Source organism: Pelodiscus sinensis, chromosome 10 (assembly GCF_049634645.1).
Source record: "Pelodiscus sinensis isolate JC-2024 chromosome 10, ASM4963464v1, whole genome shotgun sequence".
NCBI lineage: Eukaryota > Metazoa > Chordata > Testudines > Trionychidae > Pelodiscus > Pelodiscus sinensis.
Genome location: NC_134720.1, coordinates 16,561,379 through 16,583,861, shown reverse-complemented (window position 1 = coordinate 16,583,861; position 22,483 = coordinate 16,561,379). Strand labels below are relative to the sequence as shown.

General features: G+C 45.2%; 1 protein-coding gene across 1 annotated transcript in view; it reads left to right on the top strand.

Annotated features, from left to right (window-relative positions):
• Positions 1-701: 701 nt before the first annotated feature.
• Positions 702-22,483, top strand: part of AP1S3 (adaptor related protein complex 1 subunit sigma 3) — a 36,141-nt gene continuing 14,359 nt past the window's right edge. The window contains exon 1 of the mRNA XM_075937559.1: positions 702-842. Within this exon, the coding sequence (XP_075793674.1) occupies positions 840-842 (3 nt within the window). The 5' untranslated portion in view covers positions 702-839. The remainder of the gene's footprint in view (positions 843-22,483) is intronic.

Here is a 22,483-nt window from a genome sequence, read left to right as displayed (position 1 = left end):
CCCTTGCTGGAGCCCAGTGCTAGAAATCCCAGGTACATAAGAGATGCGGATAGGTTTAGCCTGGACACCTCTGTGCTTGGGCACTGTGCTATTAACTGGTTAAATGGTGGGGACTGTCACTCCAGCCTTTTGCTATCTATAAGCGCCAGTCCTGCTTTGTGCTGGGCGCGGCTGCTAGTCCCCAGCCGGGCAAGCCCTAGAGAGCGCAGGCTGGTGCCCCCGGCCCGCTCACGCGTTGCATGTTCCCAGCTCAGCCCGCCTGGGCCCTTCGCCTCCAGCTCCCCGGCGGGGGGGAGCCCTGCCAGGGCCCTTCGCCTCCAGCTCCCCGGCGGGGGGGAGCCCTGCCAGGGCCCTTCGCCTCCAGCTCCCCGGCGGGGGGGGAGCCCTGCCAGGGCCCTTCGCCTCCAGCTCCCCGGCGGGGGGGAGCCCTGCCAGGGCCCTTCGCCTCCAGCTCCCCGGCGGGGGGGAGCCCTGCCAGGGCCCTTCGCCTCCAGCTCCCCGGCGGGGGGGAGCCCTGCCAGGGCTCTTCGCCTCCAGCTCCCCGGCGGGGGGGAGCCCTGCCAGGGCTCTTCCCTCTCGCCGGCAGCGCTCAGCCTCCTCTCCGGCGCAGCGCACCCCGCTTCGGGCGCGGGGCTGGGGCGGCTCGGCGGGGAGCGCGGCGCAGCTGCGCGCTGGGCGGGCCGGTTCCGGAGCCAGGTGCCCGGCCCCGCCCGGCGCAGGTGAAGCGGGCGGGGCTGAGGAACTTTCGGTCCCGGGCATTGTGGGAAGGCAGGATGGGCGGCGGGGCGCGCACCTGGCACTGAGGGGGGAGCCGGGGCGAGCCGCCCGGAGCAGCGACCATGGTGAGTGGGGGGCTCCTGGCGGTTTGGCGGGAACGGCCCCGCCCCGCCGCCAGGAGCCGCCGGGCAACGACCCCGGCCGGCGCGATCGCTGGCGCCGGGCACCTCCCGGCCGGCAGGGCTGGGGCCGCTCCGGCGCCTTCCCCGGCTCCCTGCCGCGCCTCGCGGGGCCGGCAGGGGGCGAGCTCGCAGCCGCCGGCCTGGCTGCCCTGCGAGCTGAGATGTGGCTCCTGCCCGCTCCCCTGGGCGGGGGAGGGACCCGGCAGCCTCCTGTCACCGAGCGGGCCGGGCCGGGCAAAATCGAGTTTGGGGCCAGACTCTGAAACAGCCCCCCCTCCCCCCCGCAAGTGACCCATGGGCGGGCTGCAGAGGCCCTGCCTGGCGTGCTCACCCCAGAGAGCCGAGCTGGGCCCAGCACCCCCTCCTGGGCACTTCCAGCTGGTTGTGCCATCCCCCCATTCCCTGAAACACTTTCCTGAGCGCCCAGCTGCCCGGCCCACCAGCTGGCAATGCCACTATGGGGCCATGGAAAACCACCCCTTCTGTGTTCCCCTGCCTGTAGGTGTGTGCCATGCCAGCCTCCCGCCTTGTATTCTGCCCCAGTGGCACACATTGCAGGATCAGAGCCTAAATCACTTCACCCAACCTGCAGCTCAATCCCCACTGAGGGTGACATCTCACATAAGGGGTTGGCAATAATTTTTTGCCAGGAGGCATTTCAGAAATGTCTGAAGTGGCCCTGGGCTGCACCAAGCAGAAGTGGTGGGGCTGGGATACTTCCAGGTTTCCTGATTGGTCTGGGGGTGGGGGAGCACCTTTCCCTTCCCACTCCCCCTACTCCTTAGGTGCCCATTCCCCTGGCTTGGAGGAGACTTCCCACGCCGGCAGGCCAATCGGCCTGGGCGCGGGGGAGTGTGCAAATTTTGCTCTGCTCTGTCTCATAGACTCATGGACTTTAAGGTCAGAAGGGACCATTGTGATCATCTAGTCTGACCCCCTACACAGTACAGGCCACAGAATCTCACCCACCCCTCCTAGAATAATCCTCTCACCTATATCTCAGATATTGAAGCCTTCAAATACTTTGAAGACCCCAAGATGCAGAGAATCCTCCAGCTGTGATCTGTACCCCATGCTACAGAGGAAGGTGAAAAACCTCCAGGGTCTCTGCCAATCTACCCTGGAGGAAAATTCCTTCCTGACCCCAAATATGGCGATAAGCTAAACCCTGAGCATGTGGGCAAGACTCACCAGCCAGAAAGTTCTCTATAGTAACTCCTATCATCCCTCCATTGACCTATTTCCCACTGATAATGAATGGTCAATTAGTTACAAAGATCATGTTATCTCATCAAACCATCCCCTTCAGAAACCCATCTAGTTTAATCTTGAAACCAGATAGATCTTTTGCCCCCACTACTTCCCTTGGAAGGCCGTTCCAGAACTTCACTCCTCTAATGGTTAGAAACCTTCGTCTAATCTCAAGTCTAAACTTCCTACTGGCCAGTTTATATCCATTTGTTCTTGTGTCCACATTGGTATTAAGCTTAAATAATTCCTCTCCCTCCCTGGTATTTTTCCCTCTAACATATTTAAAGAGTGCAATCATGTCCCCCCTCAGCCTTCTTTTGGTTAAGGTAAACAAGCCAAGCTCCTTAAGTCTCCTTTCATAAGACAGGTTTTCCATTCCTTGGATCATCCTAGTGGCCCTTCTTTGTACCTGTTCCAGTTTGAATTCATCCTTCTTAAACATGGGAGACCAGAATTGCACACAGTATTCCAAATGGGTGTCCTCGCCCTGCACAGCACTTAAAAGCGCCACATGCTTCTGGCAGGGCAGGAAGAGGCTTCATGCGCTTCCCCCACCCTCAGGCCATCAGGGCCCTTCCAGGAGTACGTGGTGCTTCCAAGCACTGGATGTTCCTGGCAGGGTGGAGGAAACTTTGTGCGGTCCCCCTCTCTCCCAGGCCCTAATTGGCAGGGGAGTGGCAGGGCCTCTGTGGACAGGATCCATCCTTTTGCCCACCCCTGTCTAGCATGGTAGAAAACATCACATGTGATGTCTACTTCTGTTTTTTGATACTCTGTGGAGCATGTACTTTCTTGCAGATGGGCAGTAGTACTTTCTTTGCCTTTCAAGTTGCCTGTGGCTGCATACACTTTTTCATGTTATAGACTTGAAACAGATATGGTTTTCCTTCTAAGGCAGGGATCGGCAATGTACAGCTTGTACCATAAGTGGCATGCAAGATTATTTTGAGTGGCGCGTGGCCCTCTTTCCCCTCCCTCTCCCCCTGGCCTCCTTGCCCCAGCGCTGCTCCCAGGTGGCTGCGAGTCCCAGCACTGCTACCCAGCACTGCCAGTGTGTGCGCTGGAGGCACTGGGATGTGGGGGCGGGAGGGGGATGAAGGAGGATACAACACACACTTGAGGCTACCAAGAGAGATTAATGAAGCTGCTAAAATGTAAGTAGGACTGTTATTGACTTTACAGATTATCAATGGCATGTAGAATGTAAATAGAAGTAAGTTGAATCTTGGCACGCCTCTTCTGAAAAGGTGCTGACCCCTGTTGAGGGCTGCTCTAGAAGCAGAGTCCCATTGGCTTAATGTTAAGTCTCATTTGAAACTGACTTGGTTCAGTTGGTGCAAAAGGCTGTGTGGTTATACAAATTTAAACTGGTTTAACTAAACCAGAGCAGGTTTGTGTGTAGGCCAAGCCTAAGGCCTGAGCGCATTATGCTGTTCTGGGCCCATGATAGATTCAGTGAAGTAAAATGTTGAGTAGTCAGGAATCCACAAGGGGAGAGGCAATTCTCGATTTAGTCCTGAGTGAAGCGCAAGATCAGGTCCAGGAGATGACCATTACAGGACCGCTTGGGAATAGTGACCATAATATAATAACATTTAACATTCCTGTGCTGGGAAGAACACCTCAGCAGTCCAGCACCCTGGCTTTTAATTTCAAAAAGGGGAACTACACAAAAATGAGGAGGTTAGTTAAACAGAAATTAAAAGGCACAATGACTAGAGCCAAATCCCTGCAAGCTGCATGGAAACTTTTTAAAGACACCATAACAGAAGCCCAACTTAAATGTATACCCCAAATTTAAAAACATAGCAAGAGACCTAAAAAAGGGTCACTGTGGCTTAACCACCATGTAAAAGATGCAGTGAGGGACAAAAAGGCATCTTTTTAAGAAGTGGAAGTCCAATCCTAGTGAGATAAATAGAAAGGAACATAAACACTATCAAATCAAGTGTAAAAATGTAATAAGAAAAGCAAAAAAAGATTTGAGGATCAGCTAGCCAAAAGTTCAAAAAGAAATAACAAAACTTTTTTAAGTACATTAGAAGCAGGAAGCCTGCTAAAAAACCTGTGGGTCCCCTAGATATAAAAGGAGCAATCAAGGATGATAAAGCCATTGCAGATAAACTAAATGATTTCTTTGCTTCAGTCTTCATGGCTGAGGACGTTAGGGAGATTCTCAAATCTGCACCGTCCTTTGTGGGTGATGAATCTGAGGAACTGTCCCGGACTGAAGTGTCATTAGAGGAGGTTTTGGAACAAATAGAAAAACTTAATGTTAACACATCTCCGGGACCAGATGGCATTCATCCAAGGGTTCTAAAAGAACTCAAATGGGAAATTGCTGAACTATTACCTGTGGTTTGTAACCTATCCTTTAAATTGGCTTCCGCACCTAATGACTGAAAGGTAGCCAATGTGACACCAATACAAAAAGGGCTCTAGAGGAGATCCTGGCAATTACAGTCCGGTAAGTCTAACTTTAGTACCGGGCAAATTAGTCGAAACAATAGTAAAGCATAAAATTGTGAGGCATGTAGAAGAACATAATTTGTTGGACAAAAGTCAACATGGTTTCTGTAAAGGGAAATCATGTCTTACTCATCTATTAGAGTTCTTTGAAGGGGTTAACAAACATGCAGACAAGGGGGATCCAGTGGATATAGTATACTTAGATTTTCAGAAAGCCTTTGACAAGGTCCCTCACCAAAGGCTCTTATGTAAATTACATGGCCATGGGATAAGAGGAAAGGTCCTTTCTTGGATTGAGAACTGGTTAAAAGGCAAAACAAAGGGTAGGAATAAATGGTAAATTTTCAGAATGGAGAGGAGTAACTAGTGGTGTCCCCCAAGGGTTAGTCCTGGGACCAATACTTTTCAACTTATTCATAAATGATCTGGAGAAAGGGGTAAGCAGTGAGGTGGTAAAGTTTGCGGATGATACCAAGCTGTTTAGGATAGTCAAGACAGAAGCAGACTGTGAGGGACTTCAAAAAGATCTCACCAAACTCAGTGATTGGGCAACAAAATGGCAAATGAAATTTAATGTGGATAAGTGTAAAGTAATGCACATCGGGAAAAATAACCCCAACTATACGTACAGTATGATGGGGGCTAATTTGGCTACGACAAATCAAGAAAAAGATCTTGGAGTTATCGTGGACAGTTCTCTGAAAACTTCCACACAGTGTGCAGAGGCAGTCAAAAAGGCAAATAGGATGCTAGGAATTATTAAGAAAGGGATAGAAAATAAGACCCAGAATATCTTACTGCCCCTGTATAAAACTATGGTACGCCCACATCTTGAATACTGTGTGCAGATGTGGTCTCCTCACCTCAAAAAAGATATTTTGGCCTTGGAAAGGGTTCAGAAAAGGGAAACTAAAATGCTTAGGGGTTTGGAACGGGTCCCATATGAGGAGAGGTTAAAGCGACTGGGACTTTTCAGTTTAGAAAAGAGGAGACTGAGGGGGGATATGATAGAGGTCTATAAAATCATGAGTGGTGTGGAGAGGGCGGATAAAGAAAAGTTCTTAATTAGTTCCCATAATAGAAGAACTAGAGGACACCAAATGAAATTAATGGATAGCAGGTTTAAAACTAATAAAAGAAAGTTCTTCTTCACACAGCGTGTAGTCAACCTGTGGAGTTCCTTGCTAGGAGGCTGTGAAGGCTAGGGCTATAACAGAGTTTAAAGAGAAGCTAGATAATTTCCTGGAGGTTAGGTCCTTAAAAGGCTATTAGCCAGGGGATAGAATTGGTGTCCCTGGCCTCTGTTGTCAGATGCTGGAGAAGAATAGCAGGAAACAAATTGCTTGATCATTGTCTTCGGTCCACCCTCTGTGGGGCACCTGGTGCTGGCCACTGTCGGCAGACAGGATACTGGGCTAGATGGACCTTTGGTCTGACCCAGTACGGCCATTCTTATGTTCTTATGACCTAAGACCCACTGAGCACAAATTTGACCATAGAAGTAAATATTGTGAAAACCTAAGACAAACAAAAATGTTTGCATAGTGCTTAAACTTTCCTGTAGAAACAGTTTTTTTAAACAATCATTCACTAATTCTCTGTAGTGCAGATATCCAGCATGAATACTAATTAGAGTATAAAGCCCAGAAAGTGAACTAGATACGGAACAAAAGTGAAATTGAGTAGTTTAGGCCTGGTCTACTTCTAGAAAATAAAGTTAGCTTAGCTATGTGGGTCACAGGTGTGAAAAAATCCCTCTTAAAGTAGAGCAAAGTAAGCCACATAGGTTTTGGCTTTGGTTCATGTGTGTCATGGGAAACATTCACTTGATCATTCCACAAGATTGGCCTTTTTCCTATAAAACATGGGCTGGATTTCAGGATGCTCCCTTCTAAAGATCTTCAGGGAAAGCTGGTGGTTGCTATCCCATCTTTTAGCTTGGAAGGACACTGGTTAGGGGCAGCACCTGTCCATTATGAAGTGTCATAAGGAAAAAGGATGCGAGACCAGCTGCAAGGAGAGGGCTTATCTCTACACTAACTGTAGGAACATCTCATGGAAGTTAATGTCTGCTTTCTACAGATTTTTTTTTTTCATGAAAGACAGCTACAGGTTGAACCTCTCTAGTCCATCACTTTCTCGTTCGACAACATCCGTGGCCCAGCATGATTTTAGTTAGCCAGATGTCCACTTATCATGGATTTGGCCAAGTTTCCTGTGGTCCCATGAAGTTTGTTTACAGCCACCAGTCCTGGCTCTCAGTGTTCTTCGCTGTTACATGTTAAACCTCTGAAAACCAATACTCGCTGCTCCAGCAGCCTAATGGCAGGAGGGTCAGTTAGCAGCCCAGCTGGGGGCAGTGGGACTGGAACACCACAAAAATGCTAGGGCTGGGCCGCAGAACCCCAGCAGCCCACAGTATCATGCAGTTGGAGGAAGAAGAAGCTTGGCTGCCCACAGTGGACTGGAGCTAAGGAAATCTGGCTACCCACAGCAGTGGAGGGCCAGGGAACCACAGCAGTGTGGCACCGGGGTCTGGAGAACATCAGATGCCCATGGCAGCCTAGGACCAGGGGGGCAATTGGCAGCAGGGCGTTCAGCCTGGCCTGGGGTGGGGAGAGAAGGGGATCAGAGGCATAGGGCTGGCTGACTTGGAGCAGGAGACACCTCTCCTGGTCTGGAAAATTCTCCCCAAAATTGCTGAACCAGGGAGGTACAACCTCTGTTTAGCTCTAATTTACCCCTAAATGTCTTCTAAGAGCCTTGTAAACAGTGGAAGTGTTAGTGATGCTGCTAGACAGCATTGACCTCCCATGGTTTGGAAATTCTCTGGTTTCATTCCGGTCAGGTCCTGAGGATGCGGGACTAGAGAGGTTTAACCTGTAGTGATATCCTTGTGCTAATGGCTACATCTTTGCATCTTTCATCGGAGACTGGATTTTGGCTGTGGTCTGAAAGGTAAAGCACAGTATACATGCTGATCCATTCAGAACCAAATTTACAAATGTGTTTGTCTCATTTGAGGGCCCATTATCAACCTGCTGGGTGTGTGTCGCGTATACACAACAATGGCTACGTCTACACTGGCCCCTTTTCCGGAAGGGGCATGTAAATTTCAGCAGTCGTCGTAGGGAAATCCGCGGGGGATTTAAATATCCCCCGCGGCATTTAAATAAAAATGTCCGCCGCTTTTTTCCGGCTTTTAAAAAAGCCGGAAAAGAGCGTCTAGACTGGCCCCGATCCTCCGGAAAAAGTGCCCTTTTCCGGAGGGTCTTATTCTTATTCTTCGAAGTAGGAATAAGACCCTCCGGAAAAGGGCACTTTTTCCGGAGGATCGGGGCCAGTCTAGACGCTCTTTTCCGGCTTTTTTAAAAGCCGGAAAAAAGCGGCGGACATTTTTATTTAAATGCCGCGGGGGATATTTAAATCCCCCGCGGATTTCCCTACGACGACTGCTGAAATTTACATGCCCCTTCCGGAAAAGGGGCCAGTGTAGACGTAGCCAATGTGTATATGTCAATAAAAATAGTTCCCTCCCCTTTTGTTCCCACCCATCTCCACAACCTTTCTGATCACTGCCTGAGTTCACCTGACTCAGTCATTCCCCTAAGTGGAAGGAAAATTTGCGTGAATAAATAGAGCTTGTATTTTACATTGAAGGTCAACAAACCTGGGCTGTGCCCGACTGACATGGAAAGCTGATTCCAGAGTCTCCCTGACTTACGCACTTCACAAATATTTTCTGTCCAACACATTTTTGTGGCCCAGTGGGCATAGGATAAGGAAACATTGCCTACAGCAGTGTCAGTTATTGACATTTTGAAGACTGTGTATCATATCAGTTTTTCACAGGATTAAACTTGTAAGGCAAAGATGTGTGTTTGTTTCTACCCGCTTCCTCAAGAATCATGATGCTGTTGTACAGGGCAGATAGAATCATAGCATCATAGAATACTAGGACTGGAATGAGAGGTCGTCGAGTCCAGTCCCCTGCCCTTATGGCAGGACCAAATACTGTCTAGACCATCCCTGATAGACATTTATCTAACCTACTCTTAAATATCTCCAGAGATGGAGATTCTACAACCACCCTGGGCAATTTAATCCAGTGTATAGATAATAAGAGGCTGGTAGGCCAGACATGGTTCACCAGGTTTAGCTCTGGTGGGCTGCCAGATTTTTTTATTTTTCTGAGCATCTGTAGATACGGTCAATCACAGCTCCTGTTGGCTGCAGTTTGCTGTTCCCAGCCAATGGGAGCTGCAGGAAGCATGTGGTAGCCTACCAAGGTGAACCATGGACCGCTTATTGCGCTATAGTCGATCTAGTACTGGATTAGAAGTCAACTAACTAGGGTTCTCTTTAAAACTCTTACTAGTTTACTATATAATCATGGACAACTCCTTAAGCCTCAGCCTCTCCCTGTTTATAATGGGATAATACTGGTTATCCACCTTTGTTACATGCTTTGATGTTCATGGAGAAAAGTACAGAGCAATAAAAATTATTTTAGTCTCAAAGGTTCTTACCACTTAAATAGAGTATGCTCTCAATTTTCTAGATCCTATTTTAGCAAGAATTGTTATTCTAACAGAAATGCGCTATGGGCCTTGTATGTAACATAACTTTAATTCATGCCATTAAAGTCACTCTTTTCTGCCAGACTCTTACTTCTCATCAAGGAAAAGACTTTTTAAAAAGAGTACATATACCTTTCTAAAGAGTTTGAGATGTTATTTTATTTGTGTTCTGCTCCCATCTGAGACTGTGCAGACACACACAAATTAAACAGTTCTGCTTTTCAGGATTGGGAAATCATCCCCATCAAACAAAAAAAATCTGACAATATGATAGAGGAAATCTGGATCCAGGATACCATAATCTACTACTTAGGCCTGGAGAAAAGGAACAATTGACATGTCAGGTGTAGAACTGTAGCTGCCACTGTGGTTTGGGCCATATGTTGAAATAAGGGCCATGCAGGTTTCCGTGAAAATTCAGCTGCCATGTTTAGTGCAGCTCCATGAGTGACATTTCTGGAAAATGAAAAAATTAATGGATTTCCCCTTCACAGTCAGATTGAGCATTGGGAGTGGGAGTAGGTGTAGAGGAGAGAGGAGCCTGTTTTCTACACTCTTTAGATTTTGCACTTCATAGCTTTTAGCAACATGGCTGTGTCGACATGGCCATGTCGCTAAATGTCTGAAAGTGTAAACTCTGTTGGTACTTTTGCCGACAAAATACTTCCACCCTCTAAAAGCAGGGTTCATGTTGTTGATAGAAGAGTGGTCCTGTCAACAATGAGTCTTTTACAATGAGCCTTTACACTGCCACTTACCATGGCAAAACTTTTGTCTTTTGAGGGGAAGGGGGCGATGTGCTTTTGCAGAAGAGAGCGTCCGCACTGCATGGATGCTCTTGCGCAAGAAATCCTTCTGGAGCGTCCACACTTGCCTTTTTGCGCTACAGCTATCGTGCAAAAAGGAGTTATGCCTTGTAAAAGGAGGTTTACCTACACCAGCAAAAGCCCTCTTTTCTGCCGTTTTACTGTTGATTTACTTGTACAAAAGTGCATTTGAGGTGTGGACGCTCCACGTTTTTACACAAAAACAGCTGTTTTTTGCGCAAAAACCTTGCAGTGTAGATGTAGCCTTGATGTTTAAGAGTAGAATAGAGCTCTTAGTGAACAATAACTCTGTTTTTACCACACCTTCTCCCCATAAAAAGAATTTACCTGTTCTTCCTTTTAGTTTAGTGCTGTATTAACATGGTTCCAAAGGGTGTCTTCTGCTTCTGGCCTTTACCTGCAGCTCTCTGGCAGTGGATACCTTTTAGTGCTAAACTCAGGGTCTCCACGTTTTGCGAAGATGAGCCCAGGAGTCCCTGCTAACCAAAGGCTGAGTCCTTGGCTTCAGCATTTCTGGTTTTCACCATGGCTCCTCCAGTAGTGTGTTAGAGTCTTACCCAGTTAGGAGTTAGGCAAGCAGTGGATGTTTGCAGTGACACAAGAGAGCCTCTTCAGAATAAGACAGCAATGTCTTAGTCAGCTGAAATACAGCATTTAGAGTCCTTTGGTTACAATGAAAAAAGCAAATCTTGCATATTGGCAACACAATCTGCTTCTCTTGCCCCTCAAATTCAAATGTCTCACTCTACTAGGTAGTAGCATACTTATGCTCAGTGCCTTGTTTCAAACTGAAATGCAGTCATGCTAAATTCATGTGATCTGCTTAAATCCCACCACCCTGAGGCTAAGGCTGGGAAGGGGATTGTGGAAACTCCCATTGGTGCAACAGTTTTATTTTAAAAAATGAATGATCTGGTCCTTGGTGTCCATTGTATCTCCAAAGTAGCTCCATTTCCATATTGACACCTACCAACTCAGATTTGCCTGCATGACTAGCACCCTTCTCTGATTCCCCTGTCATTAAACACTCTGGAATTGGTAACGATACAGGTGTGAATGGGGAAGACTGAGGCATGCATATTTTCCATACAAAATAAAGCAGAAGTTTCCCCCTGGTCTTCACAACAAACATTCCAAGGAAAATATCTTAGGTACGTCTACACTAGCCCCCTAAATCGATCTAGGGAGGCTAATGAGGGCGACTGAAATTGCAAATCAAGCCTGGGATATAAATATCCCGCGCTTGAGTTGCATGTTCTCAGCCGGTCGCCATTTTAGACATTGACTAGCCCGAAGTAACTGCCCGCGTCTACATGCAGCAGTGAAATGGGATTCCAATTTAAAGCCCCTAAATCGAATTAGCTGGTAAACCTCATTGTAGGTGGATACCAGCTAATTCGAGTTAGGGCCTAAAATTAACTATTGCGGGTCCAAACAGACCAAGACTGTGTGGGGGATAAGGAACCAAAGTTGAGAGAGGATAGTCTATTGGTTTTAGTGCTAGCCTAGAAGGCCAGGTTTGACTTCCTGATTTATTTCACACTTCCAATGTCACTTAGTCTCTCTGTGCCTTAGTTTGTCATCTGTAAAATACTGCTAGACAATGAAGTGGGAGTTAGATTAGAGTGTGCTGCAGATGGAAGATTAGTTGGGCTGTTTGATTTTTTTTTTTCAGTCTGAATCTGTACCTGTGCCTTTTTACTGTATAACTGTTGTAACCATAAGGTGTACAATGAAAATATCTCCTTTGATGTGAAGAACTTTGAAACTTGCAGCAGGACAGAGGGTATGCTGGAAATGGAAACAAAGGCACACCCTTCCCCGTTAGTCCCATGTCATGACTCACAAGGCTGCTTAATTGGTGGAACGGGAATGTTCTGAGCCGACATTGATTTCTTAGGGCTGAAACATTATGCTATGAGCTGGGTGAGAAGTCATTGAGACTTGGTCACTTTAAAGAGTCACACAGCCCTAAAATAACAGACCATTGCTTTGTTCCCAGAAAAATAAGATTCAGAGGAGGATGCTGGTATAAAATTCCTGAATAGCAGGGCTTTGTGGTTGTGCTGATGCAGATAACCTTGGATATGCTAAAGGTTATGGGGACCTTTAAATGGGCTGTGACAGAGTGCAGGGGGCACTATTTGCCACCATAAATATGGGCTTAATTTCAGGTGGGTTTCCCTCTTCCATTGCACAGGTGTTCAAAGATACAGCTTAGAATAGTAAGCCTTGGAATTTAGGACTCTGCACTGAAGGTTGTAGGACTAGGTTGATATGGAATTTCCTGCTCAACTTACTTTCAGTTGTTGGTATAAAATAACTTCTTAAGGAAAAAGGCTGGCTGACAAGGAATTTTTTCTTTTTTTGCTGAATCATATTATCGGTGGCCCTTTCACTTTTTGTTACATCACTCACCTTAGCTCTTCCTCTTGTATTTATGGTAACTGAGTAGTGACTGTTTTCAGAAGTGTACACAGAGCCCTGCAAATTGGTGGATATCCACTTTGTCTGCAGGTATCTGCATTCGTGAACGTGGATGCAGATATCCACACCTCATTTTTGTGGATGCAGATGTAGATACAATTTCTTTTACCTAAAACCTTGCAAATTTGCAAACCTCTGTGAGTATACAAAATTTTGTATCTGTGCAAGGCTCTACACAGTTATGAAAAGCAGCTCTCAGAGCCCAGGAGGACAGAGAGAGATGCCATTTTGTGCTGAAAATGAGCTTCTCTATGAAAGTCTGTAGCTTGGGATCAGACTGCCATTAGAACTAGTTGAATGGAAAGAAGGTTATGATCTGGTGGTAGTTCTGGGTGTCTTCAATGCTGTTGCGTATTTTTACATGGAGAGAGATGAGTGGTCCAGTAAAAGAGAGTACCTCAACCACCTTGTGTTTTTCATACCCTGGAACTAACACAACTACGATACCAGTACAATTACATCTCAGCTGTGTCAACCAGTCTGTTTTCTCAGTGTTCTGGCAATGTATGTGTCATAATCATCATAATGACAGGTGTCTTTCTCTTTCTCAATTTCTTCCATAATCTTTTATAGTATGTGTAGTAGTTGTCATATGTCTTTATTGGCATATTGTATGTGACCTCATCTAATTGTTGTAACATCAGTACAAAGGTAAATTTGTCGTTCATAACAAAAATATATATGATTAAATTCCATCTCCTTTCTTCAGACACACAATCTTTTTAATTTCTTCCTAATGTGAAAGGATGTATCTCCATGACTTCCAGAAACCTTTCACCATTTTCAAAACTGTGATATGAACAAGCCTTTGGATGCAACCACATCTGCTCCAATCTCACTGACAGAGACCAAAAACTTCAAGATCTCTACCAAGCATTTGTAAATCTCAATTACCCACCAGGGGAAGTGAAAAAACAGATTGAAAGGGCCAGACGAATACCCAGAAACCAGCTACTTCTTGAAAGGCCTAAGAAAATCAACAATAGAACACCTCTTGTCATCAACTATAGCCCTCAGCTCAAACCCCTCCAAAACATTATCAATAACCTACAACCTATACTGGAACATGATGCTACATTCCAAGAGGCTCTGGGTGACAGATCTATACTCTCCTATAGACAACCACCTAACCTCAGGAAGATTCTCACTAACAACCCAAGGCATAGCACAATAAAACTAACCCTGGAACTTAGCTAGCAACGAGGTTTGTTGCAAGAGATTGTCCACATATTTACTCTAGAGACACCATCACTGGACCTAACCTTGTCAGTTATACGATTAAGGGCTCATATTCCTTTATATCCAGCGATGTGATATATGCCATCATGTGCCAACAATGCTCCTCTGTAATGTATATTGGACAAACTAGACAGACACTACACCAAAAAAATAATTTTCACAGATCAGACATCAGAAATCTCCACACATACAAACCTGACAGCCAGCATTTCAATCAAATTGATCATTCTCTTAAAGACCTGACAACATGCATCTTAGATCAAAGAGACTTTGAAAACCAGATTACAAAGGGAGACCTCAGAATTTTTATTTATGCGAAAATTCGACACCTTAATAGAGATCATTATCTTACACATTACAAAGACAGCCTCCCCGCCTTTTGATATTCGTAGTCACCCCAGATTAGCCACTTAATTGGCTCTTACAGTAGCAATTTCCTCCTTCCTTGTCGCTTCCCCCTCTGCCCCCCCCCCGCTCCCACCTTCTCTTCTATGTAGCTGATTTGTTAGTTTGTAATTTTTTTAACCTTCTTTCATTGTATTCCTCTGTTATAAAATAGTCATGCCTATTCGCTTTCAGAATATGATCTGAAGAAGTAGGTCTGCCCCACGAAACCTCATCAAAGTAATAAACTATTTTGTTAGTCTTTAAGTGCTACATGACTGCTTTTATGTGGAATGAGTGAGGCTTTCAAGTTGGATGTATATATCTTGTTCCTAAAGCCCAAGTTAGGCATCTAGAATGATGCTACTCAATGGCAGAGCATGGTCTGGATGTGGATCACATCCACCTGGTTGAGGAGAAAAAATCACAACAAAATGACATGGTCTCAGCAAAAGCCTAGATCTCAGCAAAAGCCTGGAAAGAGGAAAGAAGAATTTTGCTTCCTTTTTCACTCCTCTGGTTGCCCTACTTCTGTTCAACCTTCTCTTGCCCCATAGCCAATCATAATGGAGCACTCCCATGTCCATACTCTCTTCTTACATGCAAAGCCCTGGGCAAAGGAAATGGTGTTGCTAGATGTGGAAGCAGTGCTATGCTGGGTGTGTATGTTGGGTAGGGAGAGAAGAAGCATCTCTGTCATAAGCATCCTCTCTCCCACAGCAGCCTTAGACCCCCAACCACAAGCCCAGAGGAATTTTTCACAGTAGGAAGTACAATGTTCTTTAGGCATGTGCAGGAGTGTGCCAGAATCTAAAAAATCAAGCTGTCAGAAGTCAGGAAAAATCAGTTCAAGTAAAAAACTCAACCTTAACTCTGCTCCCTTGTGCTTATATCTTCACATATAGTTTCCCTTGTTTTATATCTTCATCAACTCTTAGATCTTTAATTCCATAGGTTAAAAAAAATAGACTGGAATGTATGCACAGTACATTCAGATGTGGCCAGGTTTGAAACTCTGTGAGATCTATAAAACATTCCAAGTTTGAACTCACTTTTCTGATACCGAGTTATAAACATTTGAAATTGAATAGACCAGAGTTTTCAGGTGTGACCTGCCAATCTGAACCAAAATTCAAATGGGGGGGGGGGATGCTGGTTCTGACAACAGTGAAGGTAACAAGATCATATGAGTCAGAGCCATCAGATTATGCTAAGGTGCACAACCAAAATGGGCTATTGGGAGATGTTTATATCTGTCTATTTAATCTTTCTAAAAAGCAGCAAAGGACCACACAACTGTACTTACATAATCTATAGATTAATTCAAGTTCAAAAAATGTAAAGAAATCTTTTGATCTTTACCAATTTACTTTAAGAATGTTTGGATTGTCAAACTCTGGGCCATTCCACTTTTAAATATTCAATAGCTTTAAAACTACTGGCATGACATTCTTCATCCAGGATTGAGTTTGTAGATTTCATTGAGATTCTCTGAACTGTAACTGCCTGAAAGACCGGCAAGATAAGAAACCCTGGTTTGTACTTCATTATCTACTGTATATTTGAGAGAGTTTGTGTGTTTGTCTGTCTGCGTGACCATCCATCTGTGGATCTGTTTATTCAAGAATTCCTCCAAAACAGTAAGATTTAGGACCACAAAATTTGGTAGGCATCTTCCTCGTATAACGTAAAGCAAGGTCAGGGTTTGATTGTGCCTGGACAATGGGATGTGCATGAGATGTGATTGTTTCTCATCAAACAAAAAGAGAGAGATGTGATAGCAGGGACAGTTATACTCATGAATGACCACAGAGGGCAGCAAGAGCTCCAGCTCCAGGGAGCAGCTGCTGGCTTACAGCCCTGGCCTTCCCTGATGAATAGCTGCCAGCCAGCCAGTATGGCCCCTGCTCGCCCTGGGGAGAAGCTGGTGAGAGAGTTGCATGGACTTACTGGGCAGCTCCTCATCAATGGTACTAAGGCAGCCTGCCCAGCACCTACCTGACCTAGTGAAGTAGCCACCAGGAACCGGCCAGTGGGAGTGCAGAGCCAGTGATCAGGGTTGGGGCAGTGCGCAGAGCCCTGTGGCCCCCCGCCTTGGAGCTGGACCTGCTGCTGGTCACTTTTCTCTATGCGGAGGCCAGCAATGCTGCTCTGTTCTGCGACCAGCGGAAAGCAGTTCTGTGACTTCTCTGTCCCAGAGGCAGCTTTGAGGCTTGGGGAGAAGCATCTCTCACTGTTGCAGCCCTGAGCTCCTGCGCAGAGCTTGATAGCCAGTGCATGGGGCTTAATAGAATTCAGAACTAGAATAGCTAACTATCAACGTATCACTGTTTACATATGTAATACAAAGTGTGACCTTTTAGTTGTTTACTAATGATGTTTATGGAGAGCATCCAAATACAAGTTGTCTGTTGCTACATGTTATAACACGGATGTGATTTGCTTGACAAATGTCACTGTCAATTTATTAATAAAGTGATGAAGCAAATATGTTTTCATCCTCAAAGAATACTGCATAAATAGGTTGTTAGTGTTTGCACACCTCAGTAGTACTTACTTCATTAATATAACAATCTTCCTTACGGCATGCTTTCATGAACATTTGTGAGGGTGAGCAACATGCTATGTTACGTTAATACTTTTGAGACGTGCAAAGCTGAAGTGAAGGAAATAGGGATGTGAAGGGCTAGTCAACTAGACTATCTGATAGGCAAATGCTTATTGGATAGTTGACAGGCTAGTCGACTACTGGTAGTTGCTTCTCTGTCCCCCCAGCTGCCTCTATCAGAAAGAGGCAGCAAGGAGGGGAAGAGGAGAGGGTACTTAAGTGTCAGTATCACACGGAGCTTGGGGCCAGACCTGGGGGTCATGCATGCAACCCGGGGTCAGCTTGGGTGTCCACAGGCTGCACGCATCATTTCAAAGCGGCAGCACTGCATGGAGCCCAAGGTCAGTGGGGGAGTCTCCAGCTGATCCCAGGCTCCATGTGGCATTGCTGCTTCGAAATGCCACGAGGAGACAAATGCTGGGCTCCCCGCAGCATTTCAAAGTGGCAGCGCCGTGTGGAGCCCAGGGTCAGCAGGAGAGTGCCCAGTTGACTCTGGGCTCCACAGGCGCTTTAACCTTTGAAGTGTAGCAACAGCCCTACACTTCAAAGGCAGAGGGGCCCTATTGACTAATCGAATAGTCGATGCAAAATGCATTGACTATTTGATTAGTTAATTACTCTCAATTTAACATCCCCAGAAAGAATCAATGTAACTAATAAATGCCAGCTGCAGTTTGGGGTCCGTGGTTCTGGGAAGTAAGACTGAGCTCTTGTGGATGTATTTAATGAGGCTGTTAGTTTTGCTGAGGATGCTCCAGCGTTGCTCAGGGTGAGTGAGGGAAAATTGGAAACTAGGAAAAGGGTGATGAGGGAATAAAAAGAAAAGATAGGGTTTCTCCTCTTCTAAGATAATTGTCTGCTGCTTTCTCAGAAATTGCTTCTGTTAAACTAGTAATGGTTTTGCCAAAACTTTGCAGTAAGCATGAGCTTAGTGTGTACTACTTTATTGCAAACAGGAATGGAGGAGGTGGGACAGATGTGGAGGTTCTCACCTATTCTCTTTTTAAAGTAATAAAAAAGTTTACAATTGTATGTTGTCTGCACACAATATAATGGAAATATAGGACTGGAAGGGACCCCAATAGGTCATCTAACCCAGTCTCTTGCACTGAAACCCTCCAACCCCATCCCTCACAGGTGTTTGTTTAACCTGCTCTTTAATGAAAGAAATTCCACAACCTCCTTAGATAATTTGTTCCATTGCTTAGCTATCTTTATATTTAGGACGTTTTTCCTAATGTCTAATCTACATTTCCCTTGTACATCTCTCCCTGGAGTACGATGCCCATCAATGGACACAATATTCCACTTGAGGCCTTCTCACACAAGGTGTGTATCTAGAATAGAAAACCTAAACGTATCCATGGAATGGACCATGTGCCATACTCACACATTTAAGAGCCTATATATACCACAACTGGTTGGGATTTTTTTTACAAAACTTTAAAAACAAAAAAAAACCAATTCAGGAAAAACAAAAAAATTTTCTCTAGAAGGGTTAGTTTCAATGAAACTTCTGTCTGGAAAGTTTCTTAAGTCCTAAATGGAATTTCTGTGAGGGAGGGTGGGATGGACAGAGCCTCCCCAGAATACCCAGTAGCCTGGTTGTATGGCATTACATACCATGTCAAGAGATCCATGTTAAAATCCCTGCTACAGGACTTGGCTTTAGGTATCTCAAATCAAGTTGAGTGCCCAAACCATGGGCTATAGAGTCATTCTCTCTCATTGAATATTTATTTCTAAAAAGTGGAACATCTCTAACAGGAGAGATTGCCTCCAACCCAGTGTTTGGAGCACTTTCCTGACATGCAAGAGACCTGGGTTCAAAGTCTCTGCTTCAGTCAGGCACAGCAGGGATTGTAATCTGAGTCTCTCTCTGTCTCTCTGGAAAACAATTTTCTGGCCAGCTTTAATAAGACACATTTGTTTGCTGCAGAAGAATATACAATATGTTATTCACTGAAATCTCTACATATTGGAAAAAATCCAATGGTGTGTGTTTAAAAATAAAGTTTACAGACATAAAATTGTGGCTATAATTTTTCAATCTTTTATGTGAGAAGCAATAAGATACTGAAAAAGTAACTGCTTGAGGAAAAAGGTTTAACACCAAGAGCAGTTGGAGAATGGAAAAGGAAAAGAATGGTCACAGTTACTCTAGATGACTGATTTAAAAATGTAACTAACTAACCTTTTTAGAGGTGTTTTAATCATTCATTTAAAAAATGTGTTTTATTGTTCAGAGGCACTCAAGACTTTAAGACCTGAAGAAGATTAATTATCTAAACAACTAGAGATAAAACAGAACCTCCTTTCGCTGTTCTGCCACATTAAATTGCTTTTTCGGGGAATCAAGTTACTTTGCTCTAGATACAAGAAACTAGCGGTATCTCACTGAAAATGAATTTGTCATGAAGGACTGATTGGAGGCTTGGGCCAACAGAAATCTCGTGAGATTCAGCAAGGACAGGTTCAGGGTCTTGTATTTGGGACAGAAGAATCCCAAGAATTGTTACAGGCTGGGGACCGACTGGCTAAGTAGCAGTTAGGCAGAAAAGGAACTGGACATTAGTGGATGAAAAGCTGGATAGGAGTCGGTGTTCCCTGCATATTGAAGTGCATTAGGCGAAGCTTTGCCGGCAGACCTAGATAGGTGATTATTCCCCTTTATTTGGCACTGGTGAGGCCACATCTGGAGTATTGAGTCCAATTCTAGGCCCTGCCCCCCCATTACAGAAAGGATGTAGATGCATTGGAGAGGGTCCAGCGGAGGGCAACAAAAATGATATGGGGGCTGGAGCACATGCTTTACAAGGAGAGGCTGAGGGATTTGGGCTTATGTAGTCTACAGAAAAGAAGAGTGAGAGGGAATTTGATAGCAGCCTTTAACTACCTGAAGGGAGGTTCCAAAGAGAATGGGGAGAGGCTGTTCTCAGTAGTGACAGATGGCAGAATGAGGAGTTGGTCTCAAGTTACAGTGGGAGAGCTCTAGGTTGGATATTAGGAAAACCTATTTTACTAAGAAGGCAGTGAACCACTGGAATGGGTTACCTAGGAAGGTATTAAAATATCCATCTCTGGAGGTTTTTAAGTCCCTGCTTGACAAAGCCTTGGCTGAGATGGTTTAGTTAGGGTTGATCCTTCTTTAGGCAGGGAGTTGGACTCAATGACCTCCTGAGATCTCTTCCAACCCTATGATTCTATGAACATCAAATGGTATTAGATAGGGCAAACTGACAATAGTAAAACTCATTTATGTTAAGGAAAGCTCTATAATACAAATATTGTATTTGGTTTCTGTTTCTTTATCAGGAGCAGGTGTGACGATGGTAAGGGGTAAAGGGACGTTTGATACCATATAATCCTTTTGCCACCCTGTATTCTAGAAAACTATGAAATAATTTGGTTCTGAATTAAACCTTCTTTGGTGTAGTGTGATGGTGTCTGCCCAGGGTTCTAATGTAAACTGTTACTTTGAAATCACAAAAACAAAATATGAGCTCAAGCTGGTGGCTGTCAGCTGGAAACTACTTTCAGAGCTGTGATAATATCAGTGGCAAGCATATCCAAAAAAGAGGTTAATTTTTGTTTCTTTCAAACATTTTTCCTACTCTTCATTTGCTGGGGGGTGGAGGGGCGAAAGAACATAAAGAAAAACCATTCCCCTGGGATTTCACTAACAGTTTAAACACCACTATTGAACAAAGGGTTTTTTAAAACTTTATATCTGACCTATATAAGTCTTCACTGAAGAATGGGTGCTTCACAATGTGTGGAAAAATGTCATTAAATGACATTAATTAGATAAAGACTAGCTAATTCTATAGTGAACATTTTCCATGTTGATTTGGTAGCTCAGTAGTGTAGCGTGGGAGGCCACTTCTGGTAGGTGTGCTCAGAAGGTGCCTTTTGTATTGGGTCCCATTCAAAATAAGTTGGAGGGAGAGGAGGAAGTGGACCTGGGATCAGGGTTCATTTCCCAGAAGGGAGGAGAGAATTTAAACAGAAGTCTCCCTTTTGAAGGGTGGGGTTATGGAATTCTTTTGCTGTGGGACTTCTATTGAAGCTGTTCATTTGTGTGTCAATATTTAACAGTCATTGACACTCGGCAGTGTATTTAATAGAATTGTCATCACCTGCTTCTGTCTGTGTGTAACTTCTTTTTAAATGCAGCAACCCAGTGCACCAATTCATTGTCTTCATCCCCCAACGGTTAATTCTTAAGATAGGCCCTGTAGGTAATTTGCTGTGCAGATAACAAAATAATCCATACCCCACCCAATCTGTTTGCCAGCAGACAACTCTGTGGAGGCCGCCTTTACAACTCAAGAACATCATTCTGTCAGTTGGGGTGGTGATGGTTTATGCATGGCATCAGGACTCCCAGCTCCTCGCACCACACCAGCGGCAGCCAATTCTCTTTGCTAGGCATTGCGAGACGTTGCATGTGTGGGACCAAAACAAGTATAGGTCTCCGCACTCCCTCCCAAACTCAGCCTCCAGGGAGCCACTGGGGTACATGGTGATGTTCTGCTTGGAAAGGATCCTGGTGATAAATTTCTTGACCATGTCCTGCAAGGTGCTTCCTGAGATGCTTCTCTCCATCGGTTCTGGGCAGGAAGCAAAAGGCATGGGTGATTACCACCACATCTCATAGGTCACCCATCTGAGGCACATTGTTGTTGCCCTGCCTGTGTGTATATGGATATTGGTGCTGGCCTCTGTGGGAAGAAAAGCCGTTTCCTGACCCCAGCTGCCTCGTGGTACTGTCTGCCTTGTTCAGGGGTATCTTGGTCATGAACGATCTCCTGAAAACAAACTAGATGTGGGGGATCAGGAAGGTGTTGACAGCATTGATCTTTTGCCAGGGGGTGAAGCAGGGAGAAGTTGACAGTAGCTGCATTTTGCAGGATCTCTATGAGGTGTCTTTGGGAGTCTGTTGGTTGCAGACTCCTGTGGGTGTGTCCAGGTGCTGGTATACTTGTCCCTCCTTGAGGTAGGCCGTGGGTTTTCCCTGGATCGGGAACTGCATCGTCTGGGCTAAATCCCTGATGCCGTTGTCAGCATGAAGGGAGGTGCCCTTCTTGGCATTAAAACAGAGGCTCATCCATTCGGTGGCTTGGCATTATAACTTCATACCAAAGCAACTTGGTAGCACAATCAGAGCAATGCTAGGACGTAGACTTTTGATCTTAATCAGGCTATTCCTTTTTTTATTTAGGTAACTCATGGGAATACTATTAAAACTACTAGACTTTCATCAGCTACAAAATCATGTTCATTTTGTCAAGTGAACTAGTCCAATAATAGCAAAAGTCATTTCCCGTAGCTTCACTTCCCCACAAATGATCATGATTTTTTAAACCTTCCTGATTAACTCAGAACTCTTAGTTTCCAGATAACTTATTTGTCTGCTAATATGACAGACGCATTGTCAAGGACAAAGCATGTACGCAGTCTTGCTGACTGGGGGGAGAAGGGTGTTGTGGTGGCGGGACGGAGCCCTGGGCCCTTTAAATTGTTGCCAGAGCACCACACACTCTGGGCAGCTCTGAGGGGAACGGTAAAATGCGCTCTGGCCAGCCCCACCTCTTGCAGGAATATGGAGCTGTGACCCTCCCCCCCAAATCTGTAAGCCCTCCTGCATGTATACATAGGTCTTGGTGTGAATGCACTACAGTACTTTCAGATGTCTGTTCAATGGACCTCTCAGAAGACAGGAGGGGCCTAGAACTC